The 12,419-nt window shown below is 37.9% G+C and overlaps 1 protein-coding gene across 1 annotated transcript; it reads right to left on the bottom strand.

The window, feature by feature from the left end:
• Positions 1-759: 759 nt before the first annotated feature.
• scpp7 (secretory calcium-binding phosphoprotein 7) lies at positions 760-3,049 on the bottom strand. The gene is made up of 9 exons (XM_070828317.1): positions 3,016-3,049; positions 2,831-2,895; positions 2,451-2,495; positions 2,160-2,207; positions 2,029-2,070; positions 1,809-1,868; positions 1,501-1,719; positions 1,083-1,171; positions 760-967 (listed from the first exon to the last, which is right to left on the bottom strand). The coding sequence occupies exons 2-8, from the start codon at positions 2,882-2,884 to the stop codon at positions 1,127-1,129; spliced, it is 513 nt and encodes a 170-aa protein (XP_070684418.1). The 5' UTR covers positions 2,885-2,895; positions 3,016-3,049; the 3' UTR covers positions 760-967; positions 1,083-1,126.
• Between the last annotated feature and the right edge of the window lie 9,370 nt (positions 3,050-12,419).

Below are 12,419 nucleotides of genomic sequence, written 5' to 3'. Positions count from 1 at the left end.
TGCATAGCAGAAATGTAGACTCCTTAGATCCACAGTTGGGGCCCATTCAAACCCATTTTTACAGATTTGCTGTTAGGTGATGTCATCTTGTTTTGTATTGCTTTGTTAATTAATGGTTTTATTACTTTATTTGTATTTATTTATATTTGTATTCTTTAATGTTTTTACTGTCTTATACTTTTTGTACCATTTGTGTATTTTTCCTCCTGCTGTCTCTCTACTGTTTTTATTGTCTTTTTTCTATTTGTTTTAACTTTGTCCATGCTTTGCTTGGCTCTATTATTATCATTATTATTATCATTATTATGATTGTTATTATTATTATTATTACTGCTTCAGTGCAATTGCAGCACTGTGTTATCGATATCTGAAACTGCTATGTCCATTACATATGTAAATGTGATGTTGTTTTCCAGTTGCTCACATGTTAATTGCGTTTCCAAATCATCACAACAGCAGAGCAGAACAACTTCTAAGGCCAGACTATCAACGCAGCTGAAGAAGATAAATGTACTTAACATGTACACAGGAGGTAGAACTATAATTCCCATCACTTTTGCTTGACTGAATTACACATTTAAACAATCTGAAGATGGATAAGAATATCTGATTGTTGCATGAATATAGTTTTTATTACTGCAATGTTCTATATGTAATATATTATATGAATATAGTATATTATATTATTATGAAGCATAGTTATAGCAAATTGAGAAAACTGAGGAAACAACAAGCAGTAATTCATATTTCATTGTATAGGATCGTCTTTTTATTAGAGGCATAGCACTTTTTCAAGTTTTTCATTGAAAAGCATAGCACCGTGTGCATACCACCATTTTTCCCTAAAAATGCAGAGCACCACTTTTTTTCAAAGGCATAGCAATATATTTTTCATACTTAAGGAAACAGCATTGCTGGCTAGTCATCTCATACCGGGGAAGGCTGCTGGTCTTTCTGCATTGATCACCTACAGTGGGAAGGGAAGAAGATACATCTTAAATGTCCTTGATGAGAAAACTTTCATGTATTCAGACAGTCACCCAGAAAGATAATGTATGAACACTCTGTGTGTGCATGTGTACCTGTCTATGCACAAAAGTGTGCACACCCTGCTAACTCTGCTTTTTTAGTCGTCGTCATCATCATCATCATCTCCAGTGGTTTTGGCAGCCTAAAATGACAGACGCTTCTGATTAGCTAGGCAGGAGAGAGGATCATTTAATGTGTGTGTCCTGATTAGTCAATGTTTCTCAACACCTCAGCAGAAATAGCTGGAAGACAGTTCCTCTGACGCAACACTAATTTATTAGAATGAACCCGATGCCCTCGTCACCACTTGAGTTCAATACAGTTTCCTGCCTGCTGCAGTCATTTAAAGCTATTATTGTACGTTAAAATCAATCAAACCATTAATATGGTTGACAGCTGCTTGTGACCAAATCTTTTGGATTTTTCTATCAACCTAAATGCTTCAAAATGTAAAATTGTGGTCATTCTTACGGGGACACTAGCAACAACGACAGGTACAATAGGGGCAGCTGGAGCAGCAGGAGCAACGGGATCAGCAGGAGCAACGGGATCAGCAGGAGCAACGGGATCAGCAGGGGCAATGGGATCTGCAGGAGCAACGGGATCTGCAGGAGCAACGGGATCGGCAGGGGCAGCAGCAGCAGGGGCAGCAGCGGCAGGGTCCGGCAGGTCAAAACCAAAGGGGAAGAACTGGAGCAGGTGAGAATAAGAAAAGATCATTAGGTCAATAAAATCTTATACTACTTCTGCTGGAGAAATGAAAATCTGCAGGCTCTTACCACATCCTTGGAGTCTCTACCATTTGGCTCGGGGATCTCCTGCTTGACAAAGCCACGGACCTTTGATTGAAAACACATGCAGACACGCACGCACTTAAAAACAGGTATAAATTAGCTCTGCTCTGTGATATACATTTGGTCCCTGAAACTACTTTTTGTTGGATTGTATATACTGTTAATTATCTTGGTAATATATGCACACATAAATCAAGGCACTCACAGCTCCTCCAATAGGCTGCCTCTGGGCATCAACAGGGAGCAGCTGGAAATAAAAACAGTCGAGATTATCATACAAAAGCATAATCATTAGATAAAATTCGATACATATAAACAATATAAATTAGCTCTTACAACATCCAGAGATCCAACTGGAGCTCCAGCAGGAATAGCCTTGGCTGCCTGTAAGGATCATTAATCATTTTAACCTTCAGATGAACACAGATTTTGATAAAAGCAGCAAACTACAAGTAAACGAGACATCAACAGGCTCAGCTATACAGACATTACCATCATTTGGGAACACATAATAGCAGACCTGTGAGCAGAGCTTATTCAGTGATTTTCGAAAATGTGTCTTTTACTGTGGTTTTTGTGTGCATGTGATGATATACACCAGCTGATCTAAACTGCATCTTACTGTACCTCAGCTGGAGCGTAACGGATGTCAAACTCCATGTAAGTCTGCGGCTGAAAAAGAGAAAATACAGCAGAATCAAGGGAATGCAGGTCAGTGCAAAATCTATAATTCACAGACAAACTTAAGATATTATCCACAGACAACTGTCAATAAAGAACAAATGCAAAAAGACTTTGAACTGCTCAGAAAAAGTAAAAGTTTGAACATCTATAAGGACAGTCGAGCAAACTCCATTTGCTGATGAGTACTGTGTGATATGATTGAAAGCTTCAAAACAGCGACATGGAAGTTGACATAAGGATTTTTTTTTTTTGTAAAAGCAGTGCCAAAATATATATTTGACAGAAGAAGGAGAAATATTGTAGAAATAGGATGTTTTCCTTACAGGAGCACAGACAGCCATCCCAAGGACACAGGCAGCAAGTAGGATGAATTTCATTTTGAATGGAGCTGTCAAAGAGACTTTTTGAGTTATTACAATATTCAGTGTACCACCTGACAGATCATTTAATCAGAACATTATTTTAAATTTTCCTAAAGAATGCCAATGATATGAGTTGTCTACATTACCTTTCCTTGCTGGCAGCCCAAGAAAACTGAATGATTGCTGAGGAGGAGTGTGATCACTGGAGAGATTTACTCCTATTTATTTGCTGACAGAACAAGGGACGAGCAAACCCATGACAGGTATTGGTGATATGCCAAGGATTTTCATTTTTACGATTACAGAATTGGCAGGTATTTCTCAGTAAGAAACCTCTAATTGCATTTTTGGCTTGAAATGCACATGAATCACATTTGATCCCTCACTGATGTGTTTCATCAGGTGCCCACTTGCAACATCTTTTACTCCAAAAAGGGCACAAGGGTTGCATAAAAATAGGAGCCACATTTATCCAGAGGGTGTAGAGTGAAGCTTTTGAAACAACCATTATTAACTAATATACTATATCATAGCAGATGATGATTGGATGATGAATATTATTATTTTAGAATAGTTGTAGCAATTCCCTCATGATTATCATTATGATGATTACGATGTTTTGAGCCTTTCAAGACTTCTTCATTTTGACTAAAACTCATTCACCTTTTGTTGAATATGATTTAATGACTTTCGTGGAACAGTAAATTGGTGGCAGCAAGAAAATACAGTACTTTAACAGTCACTTGCACAGTATGTGAGCCAGTAGGGACACAGTAGGGAAGAAAAGGTTTCATCATGATGACTAAATTACAATTACAACATCACTTCACACAAAAAATGATGTTACTGGTCAGAAAGACGCTTTATCAGTGAAGACATTTGAACTGAGCTAAATTGTAATTCTTAAACACAAGAAGTTACCACAGGTTCACTCATACAAGTATGTGTGAGACCTATTCCAACTTTATAAAACACAATTGAAATTTAAAGCCCAGGAAATGCCAATGTGTGTTTTCTTGCCAAGACCCTTGTATTTATAGCAAAGACTAGTGGAGGGAAGTTTAGAGTGCCCTCTTATATTTCCCACACGATCAGGGTGCTGCTGAAAAAATTAGGTGCTGTAATGAAAGTCTCAAAGCCAATTTAATAGCATGCACATGAAACTGAATGTATATATTTCATTATGTATTTTTTTTTAGCAGTTCTTCTCAGAACTGAGAGAGTTTTAGCATTTGTAACCGTCTTTGTTTTACAGCCCATTTTACAGCCCATTAACTGCATAGGTTCAATCTCTCCACCATCAACTCTGCATTTTGGCTGCAGCAGGCACCTGTTTTCTGCTTAAAAGCTCACTGTACCCTACCTGCTCAGCACCAATCAGCACACCATCAAAGTTAGCAACTAGCTGGTGAACACTGTGGAGTGTTTTGCAGCTAAAGAGTCACATATGTAGGAGATCAAAAACAGAGTGCAAATTAATGTTAATGTTGCTCTATGTCATCTGGATGTGTGCCATGTTCATCATATCAACTTATAAGGTCATAATAAGTCAATTTTGTGTCCACAGTCAAAACATTTTTGTTTTTATTTGATATTATTTATTAAATACACAATAGCAGTAATCAATGAAATAAAAATTTCACAGTTAATAAATTGCTAAGATGAAACATAATGCATGAAAACCTTTATTGACTCATTGTTAATCTACAGATTTCATTAATAATTAGTTTATTCTCAGTATGCTGCTATAAGTTATCTCTTCTGGTGTCGACTTTCTCAGACAAAGGTTCGCTGTGTGGTTTGGAGTATGGATTGAACAGGTGTTTGGGCAGTGGCCTCCCTCTGCATGGGTCTTTCCAGACCTACAGGGATCCCGTTAGTGTTCGGCTGTGGTCCAGAGCTTGCAAGCTGCTGCGTCTGTGGGGCTGACGAGGTCCCCACAGTTGGCACGATGCCTTGCTTGTCTGTGTTTGCGAGCCCAGCCGCCTGGCTCACAGGCTGCACAGCTCCTGCAGGAAGGTTTGCAAGCACAGTGGGCAGGTACACACCCAGCTGGCCCATTTTAGCTGCCATCTGAGACATAGAAGAGAGGAAAAATACTGTTAGAGTCAAGGGAGGGAGAACAATTGGATCATCAATAGGATCAATGAGTTCACTGAGCAGATTGTCTGAACAAGCTGGGAGACAGATAAAAATCTTGGCGGTGTTACCTCAAGTTCTTCTGAGCTGAGACTGCCAAGTTGAGAGCTCTAGTAAAGAATGACAGCAAACGTCCAATAAAACATAATCAGACAGAAAAGACAGACTGAGCACGATTCATGAGTATATCCAAGTTTACAGAGTGTATTTTGCACGTACCATGGATTGCTGGAGTATGTATACATTTTGGGGATTCTGTGGATGAAAATAAGACATAATGCAACTTTAGCCTCATTTTGAAGTAGAATATGTTGTCTTTTTTATTATATGAGCACTGCTGTCTGATTGAAGTTTATAACACACCTGTTGCTGTTGCTGAGGTGGATCTCCTAAAGGACCTACTTCAGAAGGTGTTTCTGCAGGTTGAGGTTGATTTGCTGGAGTCTGTGGACGAGGTGATTCAAGAATCATTGGGAATCCATATGGGGAAAACTAAGAGAGAGAAAAATCTTATATTTAATGTTTGTCAACAAATTCTGCAAAAGACAAGACACAACTGCAATTCTGCACCAAACATCAATTGCATACCGTATATAATAGATAAATTAATACAATTACAACATCACTTGAGACAGAAAAACATGCTCAAGGCGAAACAGTATCTAAGTTTCCATCTCAGAGAGTCATAAATCAAGTGACAGATTGCGGCAAAGTACAGATGTCTTTATTTCCACAACACTGTTATAGCTGTTTCAGTTATTCTATACAGAACATGTTGACAGCACATATGAGGAAAAAAATGTGCACTGTAGAAATGTGTTAAAGACCCTCCAGGTGAAATCTTTCAAGCTGGGTTGTGGTTGGAAAATAGTTTTGCATCTACAGTTTGTAGCACAGCACAGAACACTGTACTATTTGCATTACTATTATTTCTCAATGATATCTTACCAGTTGATTTCTGTAGGATGATGAAAAAAGAGGAAAGTAACCATAAGGAGAGAAAATCTGAAAAATACAGCAACAAAGTAAACTTAGTTACTTCTGATTCACTGGAGAGTATCTCTAGAATTTACATTATTGCTATGAGTAAAAAAATAAAATAGCTTTGGAATAAAGATAAATATATATATTTTTTATCTGTTAATATTTCTCCAAATGTTTTATGTCCTACCTGAAGCTGCTGTGGGAGTGTCGGCTGGTTAGCAGGCTGAGCTCCATGGACACTTGGCTGCAACAGTATGATCTTTGAACTGCCCCCCAGTGGAGACCAGGTGTAGTGTTGTGTGGGAGGCAGGAACTGGGGGCCACCTTGAGGACCCAGCTGTTGGGTTGCCCCAGGCTGCGGTTGCTCCACCTCAGGGGAAAGCGGGGCTGGCGTCTGAGCGTCAGGTGTCAGGTTTGTGGCTTCAACTCTCTGAGCTTGAATGGCTCCTCCTTGTGAAAGAAGGGGAGGAAAGACCTGAAAATATAAAAGAAAAATCCCTAAATGATCACTGTTACAACAGGTTTCACATCATACGATAATGTGAAATGTGACATTTCAAATATTGTTAACAAATGAGCCATTTACTGGCACTGCTGACAGCATCACGGTAAAACATGACAGTAGGATTAGGATAATCATTTCCAAAAACAAAACAAATAATAGAAATTGGTTTTGAATTGATTGTCAGAGGATCAATGAAAACTGAAAGGAATGTTCTCTTAGAGCACTTTAAATTCAATGAAACACTGTGAGAGGGGGCATTGACTTATGCACTGCTCAGAGAGTGAAACAACCAATGACAGAACAGACATGACAGAAAAAAACAGACAAATTTAACCTAAACGTCTGGTGTGAATGAAACAATGAGGTGGAAACCAAATAAAATCCGCTGAATGCCCTAAACTGTTGTCCTTCAATTATAATGCTGTAATGTCTACAGAGGCGAATAAACAAACATGAGAACCCCCAGACTTGCGGTTTTCCTGTTGCTCAGAGCACCTGTGGGTGCGGCTGATGTGTCAGTGTCTCACTGTAGTAATTATGGTCAAACCAAACATGTGTGCAATGTGCAATGACAACACAATAAAAGGATGAATAAGGAAATGGTAGAAATGTCAGTATAATGTTTTAATCATGGACATCAGGCATCAAATTCAGCTGTAGAAAAGTAGCATAAAGGGTAAATTAATTAATTAGACACACAAATCAATCAATGAAACACATCTTAATTCACCAGATGTTACAGATCATCATTAGTGTTTGAACATTTACTATATGTCTTCTCATTTGGACGCAGTCAGAGATTGTTAGTATACATACAAGTGCCCAAGGGGGCAGACTAAAGCTTGAGGTAAAGAGAATTTCATTTTAATTTTAAAACTGTGAATCACGACCTACATTTCATCCAAGAAAAGCTGTACGCACTGTGACAGCTAAAGGTTCCAGTGAACAGAGAAACTGAAACTTAAAATATATCCAACCCAGGTGTCAATTGTCTTACAATCTTTATAGTTTTTTTCTTAAATGTTTTTCACTCAGAAACCAACTTGACATTAAACACAATAGTTACTCAAATGTGTCAAACCCTTTGCTTCATGTTACTCAATCTTTACTTATATTGTCCTTTGCAGTTTTACAGGCCTTTCAGGAGTCCATCTCAGCATGCACTGTGAAGCAAGATCACTATTACATGGCCAGTAGTAATAGACTGATGAACACTCTGTCCCAATCATAGCTATGATGCTTGACTTTGTATAAAACCCATTTGACAATATTGTCTTTGGAAAATGGTTGAGATCTTAATCACTGTTGCTTGATATTGTTAAGTAGTGAATTAGAAATATTGGAAATACTCTTTTCTTCTGCGTATGTATCTTATTTATGTTATTTATGTAACTTAGTTTCCCACACAATGTCATGTCACATATATGGCTTGGCATTTATTTTCATGTACAGTATTCATAGCCTTTGACATTTACTGCATTCATATTATTTTAAACAACTGTTTCATACATCTTAAGACTGTTTCATGTACTGCTGTAACATGTAAATTTTGCCTCTGGAGTCTCATCATAACATACAATATTTATACATTCATTAGAATGAGTTTAAGTACTTCAGCTTCACATTTTTAATGAGTGTAAGCTGCAGGGTAAGGGTAAGCTACATACTTTCCAGAATTAAAGGAAAAGACGTCACAAAATGCCCCCTTTATTGATGTATGAAACCTCTCTGTTTTAGCAACAACACAATGGTTTTAAAATAGAGAGACAACAGAACTATCTTGGTTATCTCTGAACAGCATACGTGCTGAGTGATTAGAGCAATTAGTTTGGCACAAACAACATAAAACAGGCTGATATGATTATTACTGTAATTGGACTGCAATTGTAACATCAATATTTATTAACTCAAGATCAACATTCATTCAAATGATAATTCTTGCAGCGATGTGGTCAACACATGACATTTCTGCCACGTTTTAGTCAAATTGGGTTTATAGAAATATGTTTTAAAACATCAACAGACCAGCAGGTTCTTACACCCCTAGAATAAGAATGCCACCCACACATGGATCATTTCAAAGTTTTATTTTAGTGTGCAAACCCCCACTGAATACAATTTATAAAACGTTATTGTTCAGTGTAAGTATTGATTTTCATCATCCTCTGCCTGTTGTTTGGCTGGTTAAATCATTTAACAAACTTTACAACAAAGTTTTGAATTGACATTCCAACAAACTTTACATTCATAATGAGTCGCTGTTTTACATTAAGAAACAGGTGTGCATCTGTGAAAATGTTAATGCAGTTGTATATATTCTTGTCAAAGTTTCTGTGAATAAAGGTGCCAAACGGTTGGCAATGCAGTGCAATGAATGGGAAAATTAGCCAAGAGGCTGAGTCATGATAAAAGTACCGTGTGCCAGACGGCATTGGTGAAGAGTCAGGTATTACATGCTCAACACTTATCCATTTCCTAAGCTGTGTTGATCCAGGGATGGTGATGTATGTGCCCACAGACTGAATATTACACCGGCATGTTGTCAGCACTCTTCCATGAGGTGTCTCCACCACTATCCTCCAGCCTCCAATCTCCAACAAAACTCATAATACACTCTGACGAAGCACCCGTCTCGATTATGCATGTTCTAAGTCATAATGTACCGCTACATTCTACAGATTTTATTTCTGCACTGTGGCATAAAAAAGTTGAACAACACATAATGCTTATTAAATTATATGAAAAGTGAGAAAACATGAAGACAAACAACAAGAAGTCATAAGAAAAACAGAAAACAATACTGAAATGTGAAAACATGCCAACAAATACATGTCCGTTTTTGTAAAAGTCAATAAAATCTGGTTGAAAAATGGCTTCAGCGTGATAAAATACTACCAACATATATAAATGCAAAAAACACACACACAGCGTACATGTTTATATCACTGAGTACCTTTTCTGTTGTTGGAGAATGGAAGTAAAGTAAGCAGTCAATTTGCTTTTCCTATACAGTCAGTATAGCTCATCCGCTGTCTCCTCGAGGGATCTCAGTGGTAGCAGCAACTGTTGTCTTGGGGGGCTGTGGGCCTGGGGTTGGGGTTGGGGCTGGGGTTGAGGTTGTGGTTGGCCTCTTGGTTGTGGCTGGGGTTGGTTTTGGTGTCGTAGGTGGAGGTGGGGCAGGTGGTGGCTGTGGCCACAGACCAGGAAACAGAGGCCAGATAGGAAAGGAAAACCAGGGAGGAATCGGCTTTGGGGACCAATTGCCTCTCTGCAGCAAGACAAAATATAATGTTTTAAAAATCATTTTTAAAAATCAAATCTGTTTTGCTATCTTTCAATAGAGCTGACAAATGGTAGGATTAATAGAATTCTTACCTCATCACTGTCAGACTCACTGCTAGAGTGATGAGAATTCGTTCTTACCTCATCACTGTCTGAATCACTGCTATGATAATGATGACAATTCTGCAAAAAAAAAAACATTGAATAACATACTTGTTTGGTTTTCAAATTCGCTGAAAGTCCTTTAAGAGACATCAAAAATAATTGCAAGAAAAGAATATGCATTCCTCCTTTTGTACTTACAACTATGGTGATACTGATCAAGCAGAAATTCATCAGAAGAAAAAACTCCATCTTGCACTTCAAACTCTAATTCAAATCCCTTGATAGTTAGAGGTGCCTGCGAGCCATAGTAGAGTGTCAACAGTTTAACAATGAATACAGTATTAAGCCTGTGTTCGCTACCTTCAAGCTGGTCCCTTCAGGAAACTCCATTAGCTTTTAAGCAGCCTCAGTGTGCCCACATTGCTCTCACACTTTAAAGGTGTGTTACTTCATGTCAGATATGGTCAGTCTCATGGCCGCCTCCGGAGACAAAACCAAAATAGGCGTGAACACAATTTCATTACCCGACTAGACTGTGTTTTTGTAACATTAAAGGTCCACATCCTGTTTATAATCCTGTTGACTTAAAGTATTTTCTAGCACATGTTGAGCTGAATTAACCGCTAAGCCTAATTTGTACAGCTGATCACACACACACAACCACCGTAACACATCTCCTTTTGTTTAAACAACACGGCCTGAATTCTGAGTTCGATCCAGAATATTGACACGCTATAACACATTACAGTAATATTTAGAAAAGTATTCCACATATTTGCTGTCAAAGTCAGGCATGATTGATGTTGTTGAAGCGCTCTGTACTTGCGAAACCGTAATATCTGTTGCCTAGAGCTATATTTCCACCGCCAAAACAATACTTGCTCAATCCTTTCCAAATACTGTAATCACCTTGTTTACTCTTGGTGGACCTCTTTTATTTCCTGTTGCAAGTGGCATCCAGAGATTTAAGAAGTGTTTATTTCCCAATGATGGACAAGAGCGGGCGGACCAACACTGATAATTTGCTCATTTTCAGCGTGGTCTCAATATGATTATGGCCATTGTTATTATGTAGCTACATTTAAAAGCACTGAATGTCCTATATTTTAATTGCAATAGCCTCAGGTTAGAGTTCAACAAGTTCACCTCTATACTGACTATGCAGCACACCACATACACAATAATGGCAGGTGGTTTTTCCATGATAATGTCAATATGGTACTACAGGATATCAAAGTAAGTATACACTGGGTTAAGGAAGGGAGGGACGACTCCATAAAGCAAAAATGTAATCTGTTGATAATACTTTTGGTTTTTGATTTTCCACTGAATAACGGCCTCTGACAACTTCAATTTCAACACCTAAGAATATACATCATGAAACTGTAAAAAGAAAAATAGCATCTGACAAGGAGCTCATATAAAGATCATCTTGGCAACAGGTTTTATGATATGTAGCTTTCAGACTCGCTACATGGTTATAATACAGGAGACATGTTATTGCCTTTACAGTCATGATCCACGGCCAGGCTTTGCACAAGAATTTAAACTGTTGTAAGAAGTCACAAAGAGTCAAGATATATGTTCAGATACATTAAATAAAGATAGAAAGATAAAGACATCTACAATTTATCATTTGGTGTGATTGCACAACATCACATAACACTTGATGATAATAGCTAAATAGCTGCATTCAGACAAAGAAAACGTTTAAAGCAGTGTGGGGAAAAAAAAAGATATTTAGTTTGAAAGCTGGTTTAAGAGAAATGTAATGAAAAATTTGGGTTTAAAAGGTTATAATCTATTTTAGAAGCAATGTTAATTGTTTTTCATGTCTGCACAGTATTTTCTGGAGATTACTTATCAATCAAACAACGTGCATGTTGCCTTTCTGTTTTCTGTTTTTTATTGACTCTCTGTAAAGTATCCTCATGCCCCCACACAGGTCTTTTTCAGTCCAATCTACGGGAACAATTCTTGCTCCTTGTGATGTAAAATGTGTCTCCCTACAAGAACATTACTTATTAACGGGCCACTTTGAGATAAAATGACTCTTACTAGGATACTGCCTCTTTCTTTTTAGTCTTGCTTGGCTAAAACAACCCATAAAGATTGTGATGCTGGTGTATTCATCCCTGGTGTGAAACTGGGCGTAAAATGTGTCACCAGAGGAAATTCAATTTTATGGGAAACAAATTTCAGTGAAATACCAGAAACAGCTGCAGACACAAGAGACGTGAGCAATGTGAGAACACAATTTTGTCTAGTGAGAGACAGATTCAGTTATGACTAACAGAGAGTATCAAAGCACATATGTGTGCGTATGAAGATTTTTATGGATTTTCATGTTAAACTAAGAAAAATAAAGTATATATATCTGGCTTTTATCAGCAGTGTGCCTGTTAAATCAGAATCAGACAGGTCTGGAGGAAACCATTTCTAACATAAACTGCTTAATCTCACAGGGTCAGCTCTGAGTTGTTACTTTGACATGGCAATTTGTGAAATGTATCTATTTCCTGCAGTGGGGTTGCC

The sequence above is a fragment of the Pempheris klunzingeri genome, chromosome 3, assembly GCF_042242105.1.
Source record: "Pempheris klunzingeri isolate RE-2024b chromosome 3, fPemKlu1.hap1, whole genome shotgun sequence".
NCBI lineage: Eukaryota > Metazoa > Chordata > Actinopteri > Acropomatiformes > Pempheridae > Pempheris > Pempheris klunzingeri.
This window is presented reverse-complemented; position numbering and strand designations above follow the sequence as displayed.

Bases quoted from the DNA above. Each gene is read 5' to 3' on its own strand.
- scpp7 (XM_070828317.1), bottom strand. From the start codon at position 2,884: ATGAAATTCATCCTACTTGCTGCCTGTGTCCTTGGGATGGCTGTCTGT. The intron at 2,496-2,830 runs GTAAGGAAAACA...TCTCTTTTTCAG, and splicing joins GGATGGCTGTCTGTGCTCCT to CCGCAGACTTACATGGAGTT. The intron at 1,172-1,500 runs GTAAGAATGACC...CTGTCATTTTAG, and splicing joins TCGTTGTTGCTAGTGTCCCC to GCTGCCAAAACCACTGGAGA.